The following is a 20,118-nucleotide window of genomic DNA, read 5'->3' on the forward strand; positions in this document are numbered from 1 at the left end:
GTTTTAGGATGGCCAAGTGAGTTCATATTTCGCAGATGACATTCGAGTGGTGTTAAAAGAGGGGCGGGGGGGGGGGGTGCTTTGGCTTCAGACACTCTCGGTGAATGAGACAATAATAATGACCGCGCGGGTCTCGCGTGGAAGGACAAATGAAATGCTGTCAGGAGGAGCCCCAACCCGAAAGCAGACTCGCCGTTCGAATGCTTTGGGAGAGGACGCCGGGGCTCGGGACTCCCGTTTTTGATCCGAACCCCTCCGTCGATGGGTGCCCGAGGCTGGACGCGCGCGCGCGCGCGCGGGGCAAAATAGGGAGGGCGTCCGATATACGGCGCCGCGCGGAATGACAATCAAATCACGGCAAAGAAGAAAGCGGCGTTTGAAAAAGGGACAAGCGATGGAAAGCCAGCCTCGGCACGCAGACGCCAAAACGTCGCTGGGCACTCGAGGGGCGAGGGCCTCCTGAGCAACAGCAACAAAGGAATGCTTGAAGTCCTGCTTTGGAGTCCAGCAAAATGCACATTGGAAGTGGCGGCGTCCCAAAAAAGAAAGCGAGCGAGCAAGCAGACAAGACAAGACACAACATTCCAGATGTGCTCACGACGCCACACGCCTTTTTATTGCAGAGCTGCCAGCAGAGACACAAAAGTAAGAAGCAAAGACGCTTTGACCCTCATCCTTCATGTCATAAAGAGGGTACAGCAAGTGCTGAAGAATGAATGACTTTGTGTTGTCATATTATTGATTCCGTTTTTTTGACTTTCCAGCAGCTCCTGGATTTTGTTTTTCTACTTCTTTTTTTCCTTTCCTTTTATAACTTTGCTGCTGCGAAGTGTAATTTTGTCCACTGCGAGATGAGGAACGGCACATCCAATCCAATCCAAAGCAAAAGAAAAGGAGAGTTTTTTTGTTTGTGGTCTGACACCAGTTGCTGTGCCCCCCCCCCCCCTTTTTGTGCAAGCGTCCAATCGCTACCTTGGCGGTCAATCATTTCCCCCCCCGCCCGACACCCGATCCCCGAGGCGAGAACCTGGAAAAGCAAAAATAAATAAATAAAAGTAATTGTCCGGGGAGCTTATTTGGAGTCCAAATGGTCAAATCCACCGACGGCGAGTGAGGGCGCGGCCCCGCCCGCCTTCGTTTGCGCAAAGTCCATTTTGCGCGCAAGGGCGAGACGCGAGCGAGGCTCAGGCTCTGGCCTCCAGCATTTCCAGGAAGAGTTTGCGCATGGGCACCTTGCCCTCCATCTTGACGGCGTCAAAGCGGCGCAGCGCCTCGCCGGCCGTCTGCCGCAGGAGGGGCAGCGTCATCAGCAGCTCGCCGGCCCGCCGCGGGTCCTCCGCGGAGTCTCGCAGGGCCTCGTGGAGGGAATCCCGCAGCCGCTGGACCGCCTCCGGGTTCTCCACGCGCGCCGAGTCTGGCGGAGGGACACGGGCTTGACCCGGGCGCGACCCAGGCGCTCGAGAAGCGCGGCGGACTGACCCGAGTTGGCCAAGGCGACGGCCTTGAGGGCCACAAACTCCTCCTTGTCCACGCGCAGCTTCTTGAAGCGGCGCAGGAGGGGCAGCAGGGCCGCGTGCAGGTCCAGCAGGCCCGAGCCGCGCGCCCGCTCCTCGTCCACCGCGTAGTCCTCGGCGTAGACGATCTCGCCGTCGCCGGCCAGCGAGCGGAAGACGATGCTCAGCGCCAGGATCTCCATCCAGGCGCTCCGCAGGAGGCTCATCTGGTCGGCCAGCGCCAGGCCCGCGAAACCTGGCGGGGGGACGGCGCTCTGTTCGGTGGCCACGGTTACGGGCCCGATCGCCAGGCAAGAGGCGACTCCGAGTCAAGCGCCCGGCGGCCATCTTGTGGCGGCGTACCTGGGATGCGTTTGGCCCAACCGATGATGACCGCCAGCTCGCGATCGGCCAGGTCGCACAAGGTGGTCAAGGCCTTGATGTCGCCGTCGGGCAGGGCGGGGTCGGGCGCGGCGTAGATTTTCTCGGGCTCCGCCGCCAACAGATGCGACACCATCTTGGTCACTGCGGACGGAGCGCGCGCGCGCACGCGGCGGGAGCAAAAACACGGCCAAATCCAGATCGGATCCGGGAAGCCCCGAAAAGGTCAAGCGAGGGCAAACTTACGAGGCTTCTTGGCCGGGGGCGGGTAGGCGCCGTTTTCCGCGTCCAATCTCGGCTTGTATTTCTGGCGACCTCCTCTCACCCTGTCCAAACGCACGCCTGCAAAACAAACAAGATGGCGCCGCCGCAGGAGTGGCGGCCTTTCCGGCAGCTCCCGTCTTTTCTTTCCGGCGTCAAAGAGCAAGCCGTCTCGATTCCTTTTTGACGCAAAAGCAAGGCGACGAGGGCGCTCTTCCAATTTCCCGACTCTAAATATTTGCCGGCCCGGGAAAGAAGAACTTCACCTCCATGTTGTCCGACTAAAGCTAGCCGGCTAGCGTTTGGAAATGAGGGGAAAAGGGTGTCCGTTTCAAGGTCTCACCTTCCTTCAACATGCCCACTCGGAGACACTTTGCCAAGCGACACGCCTGGCACGACTTGCGCCTCCGCTTGGTGATCTCGCAGCGGTCGCCGGCCGGGCAGCTGTACTCCATATTGCCTGCGGGAGAAAGAAAAGCGGACGGATCGCGATTGACGGCCGCATTTCGGCGCCCTTTCCCGGCCGGCTTCTTCAAAGGCTCGGCGGACTTCAAGCGCTTTGCCTTGCCGAGGAGGAGCAAAATGGCCGCCCGGAACGACGCGGGTGCAATCAAAGAACCCCCCGCGGCCGGCCGCGACTCACCTTGGACGGTCCTCTTGAAGAAGGCCTTGCAGGCCTCGCAGGAGGCCGCGCCGTAGTGGTAGCCCGAGGCCGCGTCGCCGCACACCAGGCACGGCCGCCGGGGGGCGGCGCCCGGCGCGTCCTCGCGCTCGACGGACGCGTCGTCCGCCGAGCGGCCGTCGCCCCCTCCGGCCCCGCGCGAGCCCAACGCCGGCGCGCAGTCGGCGGCCGGGCGACCGGCGTCCGCCGGGGACGAGGACGGGCCGGGCGGCTCCCTTTTCACGTAGGACGCGCGGGCGGACGACGAGCGGCGCTCCCGCGGGGACGTCCCGCTCGGCGGGCTGGACGGCAAAAGGACAAAAACAAAAGAAGGTGAAAACCTGCCACCGGCGGGACGGGCCGACGCCACGACAACCGAGGTTGAGATTGAGTCGACACCTTCCGAAAGGACACGCGGGACCTTTTCTTGGCGCTCTTGACGTCGTCGTTTGACAAGAAGGAAAAGAAAGAAATTTGACGGGAGAAAAGTGCAGCGGCGGGCGTTGAAGTTGGAGCAAAAAGACAAAAGGGCGGCAAGGCCGCACGTCGGCCGCTCTCCCCGCAGAGTCCAAGATGGCTGTCATTGATAAATAAACAGAGACGGCCATCCGTCCACACAACCTCTCGTGGCTCCCGTTCTTAGTTTGCATTTCAATGAGCGCCCGCGAGCCGAACCTTCAAACGCCGTCGCCGACGACGACGACAACAAAAGAAGAAAATCCCTTCGAAGTTGCATCGTTCACTCAAGTCGGCATTTTGACAGCTCGGAAGAGAAATGCAGACAAAAAAAGTCGTCACACACACACACACACACACACACACACACACACACACACACACACACACACACACACACACACTCGTCTCGTCTCGTCCTCCTTTTGCTCAAGCAAATGTGCAACTTTAAATGGAGCAAATTTGCACGTTTGAAACTTGCAAATTTGTGACTTTTTCCTCAGAAGAATAGCCTCCCCATCTCTAAAAAAAAGATATATTTCAACCTGGCCCGAATGCTCTTGCATAAAAATGGAGTGTTGGTGAGCCTGACAAAGTTTTGCAAGCATTTGTTTGTTTCTGTTTTCATCGTGGTTTGCTCTTATTTTGTGGGCCGAGCGCCGCCTTGTGCGAAGCCCTTGTCCACCCTGTGCTTGTTTTTCTCGTCCTGTTGTTTCGACGGCGGATTCTGCACTTTGCTCAAAATTCAAAAGAAGGCAAAGGAAAAGGCAAAGAGTGCGCACTTACTGGCGATGGTAGCAAAGCGGCTGGGGGACGCCTCGCACGTGGGAAAGCTCCATCAGTCCACGGCAAGCGTTCGTCATCGTGCGACAGCCAAAAACAAAAAAAGACAGAGAGAGCGAGCCTGAGGTTCAGCTCCCACGCGTGGGCATCACGTCAGGACTTTGCCGGGGTCTCGCGGCCCCCTCCCCTCCCCCGACCAACTCCTCCAAGGCCACCCGGCAGACGACAAGCGCGAGGAGGATGCGATGCGGCGAGACGACGAGAGGGAGGGCAGGTCTCCATGGCAGACGCAGGGGGGTGCTTTAAGCGCGGAGGGGCGTGCTCCGTCCCGGATGGCGTCGCCGCCATTGGACGCTGCCGGAGGAGACCGACCAATGACAGAGCGGGGGGCCGCGGGAGGGGGGCAGTTAGCACGCCGCGTGGACATGGACTGACCGGCAGGCAAACAGACAGCAGATCCTAAAAACAAACAAACAAACAAACAACCATTTTCAGCCTTGACAAATGTAGATCTGAACACACAAACTTAATAATAAGCATACATTTCAGGGTCACTTTACAGTCACATGATCAGTTTTTTTGCGGGTGAGCAGCGGCAGCCACACGGGCCAGCGTTCACGCAACCCGGAAGTAACTCAAATAGATAGAAAGCTAGCAAGCTAGCTAATGGATAGCTACTTTAAGGGACTTTTGTTGTTGTGGACATGCGACCCACTCACTCGGATGGATGGATAGAACCAGAGATCAGATTGAAGGGGGGGGGGGGGGGGGCACGCAAGGTGTTTACCAGAAGCACATCTGACGGAAAGCAAAGTGTTTATGGCGCTTTGCGGGCTCAGCGCCAGCTTACGCCTGGTTTACGAGGGTTTCCCGCCGCACTTTGCCTTCTCTGCAAGCAGCCCACCGATCGCAACCTTAAGTAGGAGGCGGGGCATGTTGGAAAGCACGCTTTCTAAAAAGACAGCGTGGAACACATTTCAAGCGGCAACTTTCTTGTCAGGCCGCAAAGTCCGGTCCGGATAGCAAGATGGCCGCCTGGCCTTTGCCAACGGAAGCAAGCGGAAGGCGGACTCCAAAACTTGGAAAGGGGGACAAAATGAAAACTGAAGAAAGAGGCCACGGCTGCCTTCTGCTCCCGTTGGAGCCAGTCCCACCCCGACCCCCAAGCCACCTCATCAAGCCCCCCCGGCCTTAACAATCAATACAAAAGCGGCCTCGCGCTCGTTAGCGATGGCGCTCCGCAAGCCTCGAGGGCGGGATATTTCTCAATTGAAAATGAACAAACAGGATTTGACTCAAATGGACATTTTTCACAAAAAATGTCCATTCGAGTCCAAGAACCGATTCAAACATTTTTTGAGTGACTGCGCAATCAAAAGGCGCAAGAGCGCGTCATGGACGCATATCGGCAGTGATAAGCGCGAGCGATAAGAGGGCGTGGCCGTGGTCACGTGAGCCAACGTCCGCTCGCTTGGAACATTTCGGCTCCAGAGGAAAAGCACGGCGGAGTCGGCCAACGGCCTCGACAACTTTTGGCCTTGAAAGTTGGGCGGACAAAAACAAAGACGGGCGCGGCTGGGAAAGAAGCGGCCTCGCCTCGCCTCGCCTCCCGTTCCGTTGCCGGAGGCTTTGGCGCTCCGGCGTGAGCGCCAAAGCCCGGCCGGCCCTTCGGGGGCCCTCCTCGCTTCTCCGTGAGCTCAAGCGGCAAAGTTGAGTGCGCGCTGGTCCCCGGGGGGAGCAAAGAAAAGTTGCAGGAGGGTTAAGTCCGGTTCGCCCGCGGGAAGCCAGACAACTTTTCTTGAGAATGCACAAAAGAAATCCCACAAAAGACGACGCTGGGAATGTTCTGCCGCGCATCTTTACAGGTGAGCGGCATGCCGAGCGGAAGCCAGGCAGAGGAACAAAATCCTGCTGGAGGAAAATTCAAATGGGATACACACACACACACACACACACACACACACACACACACACACACACACACACACACACACACACACACACACACACACACACACACACACACCGGTGAACATTTCAAAACAGGTATTTGATGTTTTTTTTGGATCAAAAGAGGAAGTGGCAAGAGTGGATTTGTGCATTTGTTTGTCCCGCGCGCGTTCCAACGAATTAGGAATTGGCCGATTGTCTGTCCCTCATTATGCGCGTCATGTTTCCAATTTGCCGTCAATGCGGAAAGCTGGAAATTGCCTTCTAATTCCAAGCGATGAGGATGACACGGCCCGCCGCTTTTCAATCAGCGAGATCATCCGCGGCGGCGGCAAAAGCGCTCACCGCGCCGCACGCCAACATTTCATCCGCTCTAATGAGGTGTCAGAGCCTGCCACTCATCCATCAAATGCAATTAGGAAGCAACACGTCCGCACTCAGATGGCTAATTAATAATTAGCAAAGCAAAGAGAAACGCTCTTGGCAATCGGGCGCGCCGCCGCCGCAATGGCGCCTCGACGCCCGCCTTGGAAAACATCAAGCGCCGACGCCGCCGCCAAAAAAGAGCCCGCGCGCATTCAAGTCCAAAAGTCCCGAAAGACGGACGTCCTCACCTGCGCGTCCACGCTTTGTCCTCATCTGAGAGTCAAACGTCGTCCGAAACTGGAGGACAATCTTTAAGACCTGAAGAAAGAAAACAAAGACTTTGAAACGAAGGAATTTGTTGCGATGCGTTTGTTGAAGGGCACAAAGTGCAAGTCACTCACTGGCGCCACAAAACAACATCAGAAGAAGAAGAAGACATTTTATTTCAAGCACCTTTCAAAGCTCTCAAGGACACTTGACAGTCAAACAAACAGATACAATAATCAATAAAACACAATTCTAAATAGAAACGGGAGATCAATGCCATTTTCAATGCGTGGCTTTTGAGATGGGATTTGAAGGTGGGAAGAGATTCCGTGTTGTGAATGTTGCGAGGAAGTGAGTTCCAGAGTTTAGGAGCGCAGCAGCTGAAAGCTCTGCCCCCCATTATCGTGCTGAGACGGGCAAAGCAAGGCACTTTTCCGAGGTTCGGGGTTGTCTGCCTTTCTCAAAGTCAAAAATAGACACACACACACACACACACACACACACGGGCAAAACTTTCATAATAACACAGCGTTGTGTGGAGAAGAGGAAAATCCACATTTTCTGAAAACAATTAGAGATTCCAAGCGCTATCGCTGCGCTTACTTCTGAGCGCTCGTGCGTGGATTCAATCTGACCTAGTTTAAAGTGTCATATTTGAATCTAAAAAGGAAAGCAGTGAAGGTGGGGGAGGGGAGGGGGCGGCCCAGGGGATGCAAACACCGGCTTCCTGTAAAATGTTCCTGCTTTGGCTAATTGAAGGGATGTTCTTTGTCAGCTTCCATTTTTCGCTCCCTCCTCCTCGACGCCAGCGCGAGCTAGCAAAGCTTTCAGATGAGGCGACTGCACCGAAGGGGTTGCGACGGCGCACTCGGACCGCTTTCAAGAGTAGTTAGCGCGGGGGCTCACGCGCACCACTTTGTGATGTTCAAAAAGGGCAATAATTGCCCAAAGCGGCGTTGGGGGGGTGGGGGGGATCATGGCCTCGGGATTCCCCGAGAGTGTGGCTGTGAAGTCGACGGACACGCGTCGACCGAGCGAGCGAGCTCATACCAACTTCCCTCCTGAGAAACGGCCGTTGACGTCCTCCATGCAAGATCACCCCCCCCCCCCCCCACACTGAGGGCTAACTTGTACAAAAGGGCTCACTCAGTTCATCATAATCATAATAAATGTCATTTATTATCATTGCCGTTGAAAACTCTCAAGGTCACTTTATAGTTACAGGATAAGTTTTGCAGTGGGTGAGCAGCGGCAGTCACACGTGCCAGCCTTCACTCAACCCAGAAGTAACTCAAATAGATAGAAAGCTAGCTAGCCAGCCAACTAAACAGCTAATAGATAGCAAATAAATCAATTAATTTGTGCTTGACAACACAGATAAAAGACAAAAGGCGAACGGCAAGCTAGTTAGCACGGTGCGCTGCCTTGAAAAACAACTTTTTTGGGGTCAAATGCCAACTCCAAATGTCCAAAGTGGGCCACTCGGGGGAGACGTCGGAAAAGGGGACGACCCCACGACCCGGCAGAAAGGCCGCCAGTCGTCGCGCCAGACGGCAATCCGTCAGTGGCAGTCATCACTTGGCCGCTCGCTCGCTCGCACGGCGACGTGATTGAAACTGGGCGGAGAGAAATGAAATGCCAATCTTTTGCACCTTACGTGGCAAACATTTGAATCCAAGGGCGGGTGGGGTGGAAGGGGGTGCCTCGCTTTCATCAAAAACTAGATATTAAAGGATGATTATTATGATCAATAGTTGTGTTGATGGCGGGTGGCCGCTGTGACGCGCCCCAAATAAGAAATTTCAACAAATGCAATGACAGGAAGTGCATTTCAATCACGCCATTTCCAGGAGCTCAAGGCGTTGAACTAAAAAGACCCCCCCCCCCCCCTCCCGGGCAACCATCCATCCGCTTCCGGAAAAATTCCATCCCTCACAAAATCGAGCGGGACCAACCCCCCCCCCCCCCCCCAAGGCCGAGCACCCCTTCAAAGCACATCCAAGCGTATCGCGACCCCCCCCCCCCCCCCCCCCGAGAGCATCAATCAGCTGACGGCCAAACATGCAGATTGAAGCATCAATCGCCACGGCAACAAATGGCCCGGGGGCCATTTCTCGAAGGCCCGTCGTGTGCATTTCATCCACATTTACAATCGTTGATTAGCGGCCCCCGCCCGCTCTTGCTAAATGACATGTTTATTGATTATTAGTTTTTTAACGAGAACAAGCGGCAAATCCCAATCAAGCTAAAAGGCGACATGGTAACGATGGGGGGGGGGGGGGGGGGGGGCAGGCGCCGACCTGTCAGTCTGCCGGCCAAGCCCGAGTGACAAGTGCTAAATGGGCCGTCGCGCGAGGAGAATGCGGTTAAGCGGAAAGCCGCATTTGCCGCTAACGCACCTTGGCCGTTGTCATTTGCAGTCCGTTCCATCGCGCCCGCCGCCGATTGGTCGTCGGTAGGCGGGTGGGCGGCGGCGGCCAATGGCAAATGCGGACGGCCCGGCTTCCTTCCCCTGCGGGTTGACACTTTGGCGCCGTCCGAGCTCTCCTGGTACCGTGGGAAATTGGGTTAATGCTCGCCGAGTGTCCCGTCGTTAACGCTGTTAATTGACTAGCGCGTAGCATAATTAACAGGGCGCAGGCAGCCTAGCCGGCTCATCTTATTCAGGTCATTTGCATCTAAAATGCTTTTGATCGCCGCTGGAAGAAAAAGCTAAAATGGGGCTTCGAGCGACGCCTCGGTTGCAACGCCGCCAACCTTTGACGCACTTGAGGTGACAACGCCAGGCCCCCGCCGGGCCTCCGTCCGCGTCTGCTGTCAAAATCAAATTGCAACAAACACCACAATCAATTTGGCCCCCCAAAGGAAAGCGTCCGTTCCGGGACCGTTAAGAGTCCAGGTGGTGTCGAACTCCGGTCCTCGAGGGCCGCCGCCCTCCATGTTTTCCAAGCCTCCCTGTCGCAACACACGTGTTACAACACAGCCCCGGGTGCGTTGCAAGAGGGAGGCTTGGAAAACATGGAGGACGGCGACCCTCGAGGACCGGAGTTTGACACCCCTGCTTCAGACGCTGAAAAGTCAACCAGAGGGACATTTCAAATCTCAAGCAAACCCAAGAGATAACTGCTTGATGGTTTTTTTTTTTTTTTTTTTTTTTTTGGGGGGGGGGGGGGCACCTGCCTGCCTTCAGCCCCCCAATTGGCGAGCGGCGGATTTTGAAGAAGAGCTGGGGCCAAAAGGGGCTCATGCGCAATTTCAGCTGCAGCTCAAGCGGCTTCTTCTTGGACTTTTGATGAATGTCACTACTGCGAGGAGGGGGAGGGGGGGGGGCAACTTTGGGCGTGCGCCCCCAAAACGGCCGGCAGTCAAAAATGAAGCGGACGGAGCTTTGCGCGCCGTCAAAACAAGTGGAGGTGTCGTTATGGCAGGAGGGAGGGAAGAAAAGCCCGTCAAGCCTTTGTTGTTGAAATATTTGTCTTTCTCGGGGCCCCAAAGTCCCCGAACGCCTCTTCCCCGTTTGGGTACATTTCCATTTGCGCGACATCAAGCGGCAAAAAAGCGGCGGCCCCAGGGAGTGCCGGCAATCGCGCCGCTAGACGACGCAGACAACCTTGTCGAGCGCCAGGCGGCTTTTTTCCGCCAAAAATCTCTCCGTCTCATTTTGCTTTTTCCATCAACGGCGGATGGAAAGGTGGTCGCCGCTTGCGATGATTGGCGGCGAGAGCGAGCTGCGCTCTTCTCTCGCTTTCATCCGCCACCATTCATCACCTCGTTTATCACCTTTGCCGGATTCCAGTTTCTGCCGCCGTCAATTTCGGAAACGCAGTGACGGTCCGGACCGCCCCGGCCGGGGACGCTCATCTGGGACCCCGAGGCGTCACGCCCGCCAAAAATGGCGTCCGCACGTACAGTCAACCTTCTCCGTAGAGAGAGCAGCGCGAACGAGACTTGTCGCGTTTCTTTTCTGCCATCCTGATGGCGCCCGCCCACCTGAGCCGCAAGGGTCATTCGGCCAGCAGCGGGCAGAAGGTCAAGCGTCCCCTGTTTCCAGACGCTCGGCGCGGCCTCAAACGCGGACTCCCCCGGAGCCGCCGCCGTGGCAAGACGGCTATTTTTCCCCACAAGCTGACGCTAAGCAATATTTGAAGTTGCCGGCGGGTCGCCGGAGGGCTGGAGCGTCCAATAAAGTGAGACGACGCCGGCGGAGAGCACGGGAGCCGCCATGCGGGAGCCACCGGGTGAAACCACCGGGAGAAACCTGCTTGCTTGGCAAAGGTGGCAAATAAAAGCTCAGAGACAAGCAGCAGACATGACGGACGGCCCGGTCCGTTTTTGGTGTGAGCCTCGGTGCCAATTTACGCGAGCGTTGGAATCGTCTGCGTCACTATTGAAGGGCTTCGCTCGCCCTTCCCCACACTTAGTTGATGCGCCCCTTGACCCCCTTTGACCTTCTCGGCGATCGCCCGTCAGTCGAGGCCTGGCAAATAAACAACGGCGGCCAACGGTTGTCGGCGCCACGTCCTCTGGACTGATGGCGGGCTTTACGGGGAGAGCGGAAGGGGGTCTCACCTTGAACAGGGAAGGCGACCCCCCCTCCGTCCCTGGTGGTATACCTTTGAGGGGACGCCGGCGCCCCGCTCGATTTGGCAAAGGGGCCACATTTTGGAGCCAACGTACCTCCGCCTGCACCCTCAGAACGAAGTTGGACGCGTGGACGGAGAAGCCACCGGATGGGCGCGCTTGTGGTCTTGTAAAGTCTGACACAATCCTCTCTTTTGCTCAGCAACGAGCCGCGATGGGAAGCAACGGGCTATTTCCTCCTGCAAAATGTGTTATTTCGGTTTTCTGTCAAAGAAAGAAAGGACTTTGGCCAAGTGGATTTCAACTCACGCCACAAAGGCTTGACCGAAAGTCAGTCAGGTCAGCGCTAGCTTGTCATCGGAAGCTAGTCATTAGCATCGAGGTGCTGCGGCTATTTGAAGGCAAACAATACTCACAGGTAGACGTTCTTCACCTTCCGTCAGTCTTTTTAAGCAGTCACGAGTCTTTCCGTGACGACTACAAAGCAATACATTCATCACGGGGGCGGCGGCCTCTTTAATGGTCCGCATTCTAATGACGTTTGTAATTGTGTTTTGTTTGCCTCGTTAGTCAAAACAAGAACGGCCTCGAAATCAGCATTTGAGAATGCTGCAATGGCACCGCCTGGTGGCCAAAAACGTCACCGCTACCAAGTCCGTGTGGGGTGGCAGCTGCGAAAACAAAATGGAGTCCGCGTCTGAAATCCATACGTTTGCTCGCTCACGTCAAAAACTACAACTTTAGTACTTTTTAGATCGACATATCTACACACACACACACACACACACACACACACACACACACACACACACACACACACACACACACACACACACACACACACACACACACACACACACACACACACACACACACACACACACAAATGTATTTGGCGTTTATAAAATCTTTCAAAACGAACACTGGTAAAATCGTCGGAGCTATTTAATACATGGAAGTAAACAAAAAACAAAGACCCCAACGTGATTCCATGAAGTCATGTTCGAGAAAATCGAAATTAAACGCGGATTGCTGTGAGAAACAAAAAATAAAAGCCTGCCAATTTTGCGGCTGTTTGATGTAAGTAACGCGTGGCGTTTAAAACTTGGCTTCTTGGAAGAGCGGGTGCGCAGAAAAGCCCCCTTTCGGGTGCTCGGATGGTCCCTGCAGATGGAAACACACACCTTCAGAAGGCGGCCATTTCTCAGGATTTCTACAAAGCGTGCCATTAAAAAAAAGGGGCACTCCCCCCAAAAATGTTAGAACAACACACGGCCAAATAGAAATGACTAAAATGCACGATTCAATGTTGAAGATTATTATTTCCCCCCCCCCAAAAAGGGAAATATCTGAAAAAGTCTTTTATTTGAAGAATCACGATCTGATGACTTTGTCATCTGACGTCGTTTGTCAAGCGCCTTGTTTGGAATGTTTTTCAATCTTCATTTCCGCAATGACAAACGTGACGTCGTTTCACGGCTAACACAACAATCGGAAGGCAATTTCAGTGCCATTTCTTCTTCTTCTCTCCCATCACGGACGCGTCCTGATTTATTTCCCTTCACACGCGTCTCGTTTTGCTGCCACATCGACTGGCGTCTGCTCGCTTGACAGTCGGCGGCAAGCGGGCGATGCCGCTTTACTTGGACGTGATGTCACGGACGTTTGGGGGGGGGGGGGTTGAAAGCGTCACCAGATGGCCGCGGCTTGAAGGCAAAGCCGGATTGCGTTCATTGGCGTGATTGTGCGTCCAAAGGCAAAAAGCAACCGTGAAGCAGCCCGATTGGCGCGCGATCGTTACCTCGGCACGTCTGCAGGCGGCGGGACGGGGCGGGCGCTACGATTCCCAGAGATTTGGTTTTTCTGGGGGCGGGCAGGGGGCGAGGGGCCAGGGGGGCGGGGTGCTTGTTTGTTTGTTTGTTTGTTTACGGAAGGCTTTAGACTGGAGGCGGGGTCTGAGATGCGGAGAGTAAGGCGGCGCCGCCGCCGTGTTCTGGTCCCGACGTCGTGGCCTCCGCCTAAAATCACAGCCGCCTGTCACTCGGCAACCTCATCCCAACGGAAGGGTCACCAAAAGGTCAGCGAAATGCCGTTAGGTGGCGCGCCGACGCCGTGTTAGTTGAACGGTGGGGAAATGAGTCGGTCTGGGAAGCCGGCGGGTGTTGTTTAGCGGGCCGGATTTGCTTGCTTTGATTGGAGGAAAAGAGGAAGTGAGACAGGAGACGAGAAGAGGACGACGGGTAGCGAGCGCTGGCGGCAGGCTCGCTGAACGACACCCGCGCCTGTCCGCTCATCAAAAGTCGGCTCCCCCCGGCAAATGGCCAATCAACGCTCATTCGTCAGGTCCAAAATTGGCCTCCACGATGATTTCCACCAGGACGCATCGGCCGTCAAAATGAGGCAGAATGAAATTTCCAAGCAATGAGCGCCAATGGCAAAGCTATGTCTATCTCCCAAAACCTCAAAGGTCAGAGCGCCAGTGGGTCAACGTGCCCGCCGGCGCCAATTTGCAAACACCCAAAATGAGCTTTCGGGTCAAGAGGAAAAAGGCTGACGTGGCAAACAGACAGACCGATTGGCCCTTCCTGCCAGCGGCGTCGCAGAGCGCTCGGTTTGTTAGTTGGTTAGTACGGAAGGCTCGTCGCAGACAAAACTCCCGATGAGAGCGATTGGGATCATTTTTCAATCAATCATCTCAAAAAACAAGATGGCGGTGGGTGTTGCAAAGCGTGCAAAGGGCCAACGCGGCGGCGGCCGCAAGACGTTTGGAGAGAAAAAGACGCACTTACTTGCGCTTGGGCCAAGGCGTTGGCTTTCTGCCGCCGCAGGTCCGACTTGATGAAGCCTGCCGGTCGTTCGGGCCACGAGCGTACAAATGACACAAGGGGACAAACCTTTTAGCCGCGACCGCGTCAGGACCACCGCTCCCCCCCATCCCATCCCGTCCCATCCATTCCCATCATTTCATTTCATTTCATCAACGGCGGACAAGCGAACAATCCGGCCGCGCGTCGGCATTCGGGTGTCGATGCGGAAATGGACGCCATTTTGTCGACTTCACAACAACGGAAGCCAAATGCTTCTTAGCCGCTGCGGACGCAGCTCGCTAGCAAGCTGCGTGATGCGCGATTGAAATGAACAAGACGTTTGCCCGGACCGAAGCCTCCCAAAAAAATGGCGAACAAGAGGAGGAGAGGATTTGTAGCCTTCAAACGTGCGCACTTCATTTCTTCATCCGTTGCAAAAGTTGAAGATGCGCAAAGACGAACGACTTTGGCCTAGAAAGCAACAAAACGACCGCCGCAAATCATCAGCCCAAATGTGGACAACCTTTGGAACCAAAACAAAAAAAAAAGGCATTCAAACAAATCTGAGCAATCGACAAATATTGAATGTCAATCCATGTTGTGTCCTCGTTGTTGGGAGAGCTTTCAAAATGAGCACATGAAATTGATTGACGGGCGGAAAAGAAAAACATCTAAATGGCTCTCGGACGGTCTTAGCAATTTTTTCCCTACTCAGAGTTCCGAGGGACTGATTGGATGCCAACCCCCCCCCCCTCGCCACCCGACGGCGCCAAGCACGTCAACACGAGCGACTCGCGGCTCCGGTCTTACCTGTCATGACGGTGCCCACCAGCAGGAAGACGCACAGGAAGATGTTTCCCGGCAACGTGCCAAAGTTGTCGATGAGTTTGCCCTGGCAGATGGTGAAAATGATGCCAAACACCTGCAGGGACGCAAAAATGGCTCATGGCGCTTTGCTCGGCGGCTGAACGGATGCACGCAACAGTCGCGGCTTGGAATTGAAGCGGATTTACGAGGGACGGGAGATGGCAGAAGGTCTCTTTTGGTCAACGGATGCTACGGCTTCCTGTTTGCTTTCAACATGTCGCTTGTAGCAGAAAGGGCACATTTCACCGTGACGTCCCTGACCCACTGGTGAAAAGGACGCTTTGATCCTCTCCTCTTTCATCTACAACTGCTTCACGCAACAAAGAGGGTGCGCAAAGTGCTTAGGATCGTGTCTTTTGTGTGAGGTCACGTGATTTGGAGAGTTTATGTTGTTGTTTGGACTTCAAGATGGCGCCGCAGCTCCGGGATTTGTTTTTCGACTTCTTCTTTTCCTTTCATCACTTTGCTACGGTGAAATGTCCATTTCTCCAGCGTGAGGCTAATCAAGTCTTATCTCGTGTCGTGTCGTCCTACAAGTAAAAGGACGCAAATGGCGCGCGATGGTTGAGGGGCTCCGCCGTCGCATCAAGTTGCCCCAACTTGGAGCAGCATCCGCACAAAGCAACACAACTTGAGGCCTTTTTTGTTGCTTGGTTTTGTGTCGTGCGGGCGGGGAGGCCTTTACCTGCGCGGAGCAGTTGAGGAGTCCGGAGGACGTCCCCTCCGACTCGGGATAGGTCAGCTCCACGGCGTACTCGAAGCCCAGCGGCAGGTAGCCCGTCATGAAGAACCTGAAAAGCAGGCAAAAGCACTCTCATCATTATTATCATTTGCTTGCTATCTATGAGGTATCTAGCTGGCTGGCTATCGAGCTAGGAGTCTGTTGGCTATCGATTGGCTAGCTAGCTAGCTGGCTCTCTATCGATTTGAGTTCCTTCCGGGTTGAGCGAACGCCGGCGGCCGTTACCCGAGAGCTCCGGCGGCGATGAAGACGACCCAGAGGTGGCCGAGGCCGAGCGTGGCGGCGTACACGGCCATCCCCACCAGCGACATCAAGTACACGGCCAGGGTGGTCTGCCTGCAAAAGGAGACGCGGGACAACCTCGATTGCCAGATTTTAGCCAATCCGGAGGGGGGAAAAAAAATAATGGATTCCTTCGTCATGGAAACGGTTGTTCTCGGGTCAGGGGTCACGCAACGTGAAAGCGTCACCTGGATAAACAGCCCGAGAGGCGCGCGCCGGCGTCCCAAAGGAAACGTCAACAAAGGCGCCTTGGGGCCGGCTCGCCCGCTGACCCGCCCGCTCGCCCTCTCGCCCTTTGCCTCACTTGTAGGTCTTGCTGCGGTCCAACCACAATCCGCAGATGAGGGAGCCCACCATGCCGGCGATGACGATGGTCAGCCCGACGCGGCCCGCGTTGACCTCTTCGCCCTGGAGGAGTCGCCGGCGAGGCCGCTCGGGTGACTTTTTCTTTGATTCGGGCGGCGCGGCGGGCGGGAGGGCGAGGTGACGTACCGGGTAGTGTTCCATAATCATGCGGTTCAGCAAGGTGCCCACGGCATAGAAGCAGCCCACGTTCAAGCCTGTCGCACAACAACCACATCCGAGTTAGGCGGGCGAGAAAGCCTCCCCGAACCCCCCCAAAACGTCTACTTGCGGACCTTAAGCAGATTTGAATGGGAAGCCAAAAACACCAAGACGGGCGTGACAATGACAAAATGGCGCTTTTCGCCGGAACGGCAAACCAACGGTGAAAAAGCCGGAAGACATATTTTGTTTGTTCTGCTCATTTTGCTCCGATCGGACATTGGATTGGATTGGCCTTTATTATTGTTTGCAGGCATTGTCGTTCGTGCCTGCAAACAGAAAAAAAAGCAGGAGCCATTTTGCGTGGCCGTCAAGACCATCTTTGCATCGATGGTCTTGATCTGGTTGGCTTCCAAACAAACAACCGTCAAAAGCGCTCAAGAACCAGCGCGTCAACAAATCTGGAGTTGGAAACGGACGCCATCTGCGTCCGTCTATCAAAAAAGAAACACATTTTGCAAATATTACAACATGCCGAAAGGGGGGGGGGGGGGGGGCACTGGAATGAAAAAAAAGCCCCTGCAAGAAAGGCGTCTGTGCCTTTTCGCCGGTTGGGCGGACGGGCAACGTCAAAAGTTCGCCAGCAAGGTTGGCCTGCGCGAGCCTTCTCTCTCTCTCTCTGGTTAATGATTGGCGGCCCGTCATCAAACTTTGGACCCCCCCCTTGCCCCCAACAACGACGTGCTCCCATCCTCTGCAGGTGACTCACAAGCGGCCGTGTATTTTTTACGAGTGCGGCAGATAAGATCCCATGGCGGGCGTGCGCCCGGCCGGCCGGGATGCCCCGAACGAACGTGGGTTGCTCACGAGACATCAAAAAGCGGGTGCGCCATCTATTCGGGTGCGGCTCGTTCCAAAAAAATCCAAACAAATGCATTCCGTTTGGCCGCCAAATGGGAGAGAGAACAACTTTTTCTGTCTTGCTTGTCTCTGCTCAGCGTTCAATCCAATAAAAGTCAAGCCCCCCCCCCCATCTTTGCTTTGTTTTGCTAACATTTATTTGCTTTTTGGGGGATGGAGCAGATGCCAATCTCAACATTTGGGGCCAAAAGTCACCCGTGACTGACGCAAATGGATACATGACTAAATGGGTGGTGGGGGGGGGGGGGGGTGTAAATATGAAATTATTGTCCAGACGGGGGAGCGGCGGGGGCTTACCGTAGGTGACGATGAGCAGGATGAAAGGCCTGTTGCGGAGAAGCCGGAGCACCGAGGCCGTGTAGGAATACTGCTCGGGCGGGAGGCGGCGCGCCGTGGCCTGAGCCCGAGTCGGGGGCAGCTCGGGACGCTCCCGGAACGCTTGACACAAACAAAACGCTGCCTGTCAATCCTCGTCGTGCCCCCCCCCCCAAACAAAAAGGACGCTCTCTGCTATCGCTGGGAGCAAAGGTTGTTCCTGGCTTTTGAGTGACTCGCTTCGCCAGACAGGAGGAGACTGTTGAGGAAAGACGGGCTGACAGAAGATTAGGTCGGCGCGGGGGGATTGGGGGGGGCTTCCCCAGCATGTTTGAACAGATAACCTCAAGTAAGCACGTGACAATCTTTTAGCAACGCTCACTCGCATCCTTTTGTCCCCCCGTTTTCTTGGCGTCCATCTCCTGCTTTCTTACCCAAGAGCACCAGGACGAAGAGGAAAGTGGCCACGCCGGCCGTGATGTAGAACATGACGCCGATGTGGCGGGCCAGCTCGTCCACGTCGTCCACGTTGGGCACCAGGATGGGGGGCACCAGGAAGCCCAGGGCGATGCCGAGCTGCGGCGGGAACGCGACAATCACCGACTTTCATTGAGGAGTGACTTTTTTGCGCCCGTTTGCGGTGTCGGCGAGACCCTCCCTCGTATAACGGGACCGCCACTGGTCGGTCGCACGTAAGCGGCCTCTTTTTCTCTTTTGGGCCTCCCGTCAAAGATGGCAGTTAGTGCGGGTGTGGCACCAAACTCGTTCTCCAAACAAATGCCATGTCTCGCAAGAAAATGGGAGGCGGGGACAACCGCAACACCACTCGAATCCCAACTGTCAATCACTCAAATGGAGCGATTCAGTGATGGGAGGACTATTGGAATCTTGGTCAAAATACCGTTTTTTTCTCCTCCTCCTTTGACTTCAGCTATGGTTTGCCCGGACGGATGCTCGGCGACACGTCATCCGTTGCCGCCGCGAGAGAGACTCAAACACCGCAAACGGGCGAGTCGCCCGACCACAATCAAACAGAAAGAAAAAAAGCAATCGTTCCCAAACGGCGCTCGCCTGGTTCCCAAAGACGCCGACGGAGCAGGCGGTGGACACCTCGTCGGATCCGAACCAGACGGAGGCGATCCTGGACGGCATGCCCAGGATGAAGACCTGGGCCAGCGCGCAGCAGAACTGGCCCAGGAAGGTGACGGCGAACAGGTGCGGCCGGACGCTGGCCACCTTGAACCAGGTCCCGGCGCAGTTGAGGCCGGCGGCGGCCAGGGCCACCGCCCGCAGACCCTTCTTGTCCAGCAGCCACGTGACGGGGAAGATGAAGGGGATGTAGGTCAGCATGTAGATCATGGACATCCAGTCGATGGCGAAGGCGTCCACCTGGTAGAACTTGGTGAAGATGTTGCTGATGATCCCGTACTGGATCCACTGGTACGAGTTGCACAGCGAGTAGGAGCTGAAGAGGAGCACCGTCAGCCAGCGACGTTTGGACAAGCGCGTCTCGCAAAGTCGCTCCGCCGAGTCGGCTTCGCTCGTCGGTCGGCCGGGCTCCGGCTCGGGGGGCTCCCCGCCGGCTTTCTTCCCGTCCGACTCGTCGTCCCTCATGGCGAGCACTTTAAAACGCGCCGAGCCGCGTTTTCATTGAACGCTTAAAATGGAGGCCGGCCGAAGTGTCGAAAACAAGTCAGCGGCAAAAACTTTTTGGAGGCGCGGAGGAGGCGGGGGGGCGCAAGTCGGCTCGACGTGAACGGAGGTCGTCGTCTCTCGTCTGTCGTCTCTCGACTCAAAGTTGTCGACGTCGGTTTCGCGCCGGCCCGTTCCCACTTGGCTCTTCCTTCCCGGAGCGTCCGCGCGCACGCCGACGAGCCCAAAGTTTGAAACCACGCCCGCGGCGGCGTCCTTCCTCAACGTGCTTCGAGTCGAGTCACGAGTGGACCGAGTGGGCCGAGTCTCGGTCAGCGCGTGCGACATTTTGCCCCCGTCGGGAAAAGTCAAGTCATTTCGGACGGGTTCGTGTGCAAAGACATCCGGGTCTTTGGTTGGTGGAGGCGCGTTTTGACCGGAAGCAAGCCAAAAGCCGACTTGAACAAATAAACAATAAAGCGCAAAAAAAGACTTTTTTTTTATCAAGGAAAGACGTTATTTCCACGATTATTATTTTGGCGGTGGCACAAACGGACCCGAGGATGTCCTGAAAAGAAGTCGACATCAAAAAGTATTTCATAAATATGACTTGTCGTCAAACTTCCGGTTCGACTTTACATTCACTTTGTCAAACAATCATGTCGCCCCCCCCAAATACATTTAAATGCGTCACCTGAGCTTTTGGGGGTTCGATTCAAGCAAGGGGGGAGAAAAGAAGCATAATGACACCCAGCCCAAAAAAATACATTACAAACGGAACCAACAGGAAATGTACAAATAAATAATGGGCAAGGGTTCTTTTCTCAGCATGTCAACAAAGCCTGCGGG

General features: G+C 55.6%; 2 protein-coding genes across 7 annotated transcripts; both read right to left on the reverse strand.

Annotated features, from left to right (window-relative positions):
* Window positions 1-101: 101 nt before the first annotated feature.
* LOC148883374 (steroid hormone receptor ERR2-like) lies at window positions 102-4,115 on the reverse strand. The gene is made up of 7 exons (XM_089022729.1): window positions 4,039-4,115; window positions 2,779-3,098; window positions 2,479-2,595; window positions 2,121-2,216; window positions 1,857-2,018; window positions 1,480-1,749; window positions 102-1,414 (listed from the first exon to the last, which is right to left on the reverse strand). The coding sequence occupies exons 1-7, from the start codon at window positions 4,113-4,115 to the stop codon at window positions 1,185-1,187; spliced, it is 1,272 nt and encodes a 423-aa protein (XP_088878855.1). The 3' UTR covers window positions 102-1,184.
* On the reverse strand, window positions 4,046-19,636 carry flvcr2b (FLVCR choline and putative heme transporter 2b). 6 transcript variants are annotated; one of them, XM_089022402.1, is made up of 12 exons: window positions 19,027-19,636; window positions 18,709-18,933; window positions 18,072-18,213; window positions 17,620-17,760; window positions 16,390-16,457; window positions 16,202-16,305; window positions 15,841-15,951; window positions 15,559-15,664; window positions 14,817-14,928; window positions 13,989-14,044; window positions 6,600-6,669; window positions 4,046-4,494 (listed from the first exon to the last, which is right to left on the reverse strand). In XM_089022402.1, exons 1-12 carry the CDS (start codon window positions 19,249-19,251, stop codon window positions 4,184-4,186), a joined length of 1,671 nt encoding a protein of 556 aa, XP_088878528.1. In that variant the 5' UTR covers window positions 19,252-19,636; the 3' UTR covers window positions 4,046-4,183. The 6 variants fall into 6 exon arrangements, with proteins under 6 accessions (XP_088878528.1, XP_088878527.1, XP_088878529.1 ...); XM_089022403.1 differs by adding an exon at window positions 9,018-9,165 and having other exon boundaries at window positions 4,355-4,494; window positions 18,709-19,634; XM_089022401.1 differs by having other exon boundaries at window positions 18,709-19,635.
* Between the last annotated feature and the right edge of the window lie 482 nt (window positions 19,637-20,118).

This window comes from Hippocampus bargibanti, linkage group LG19 (genome assembly GCF_051943395.1).
Source record: "Hippocampus bargibanti isolate YZ-2025 linkage group LG19, ASM5194339v1, whole genome shotgun sequence".
Lineage (NCBI taxonomy): Eukaryota > Metazoa > Chordata > Actinopteri > Syngnathiformes > Syngnathidae > Hippocampus > Hippocampus bargibanti.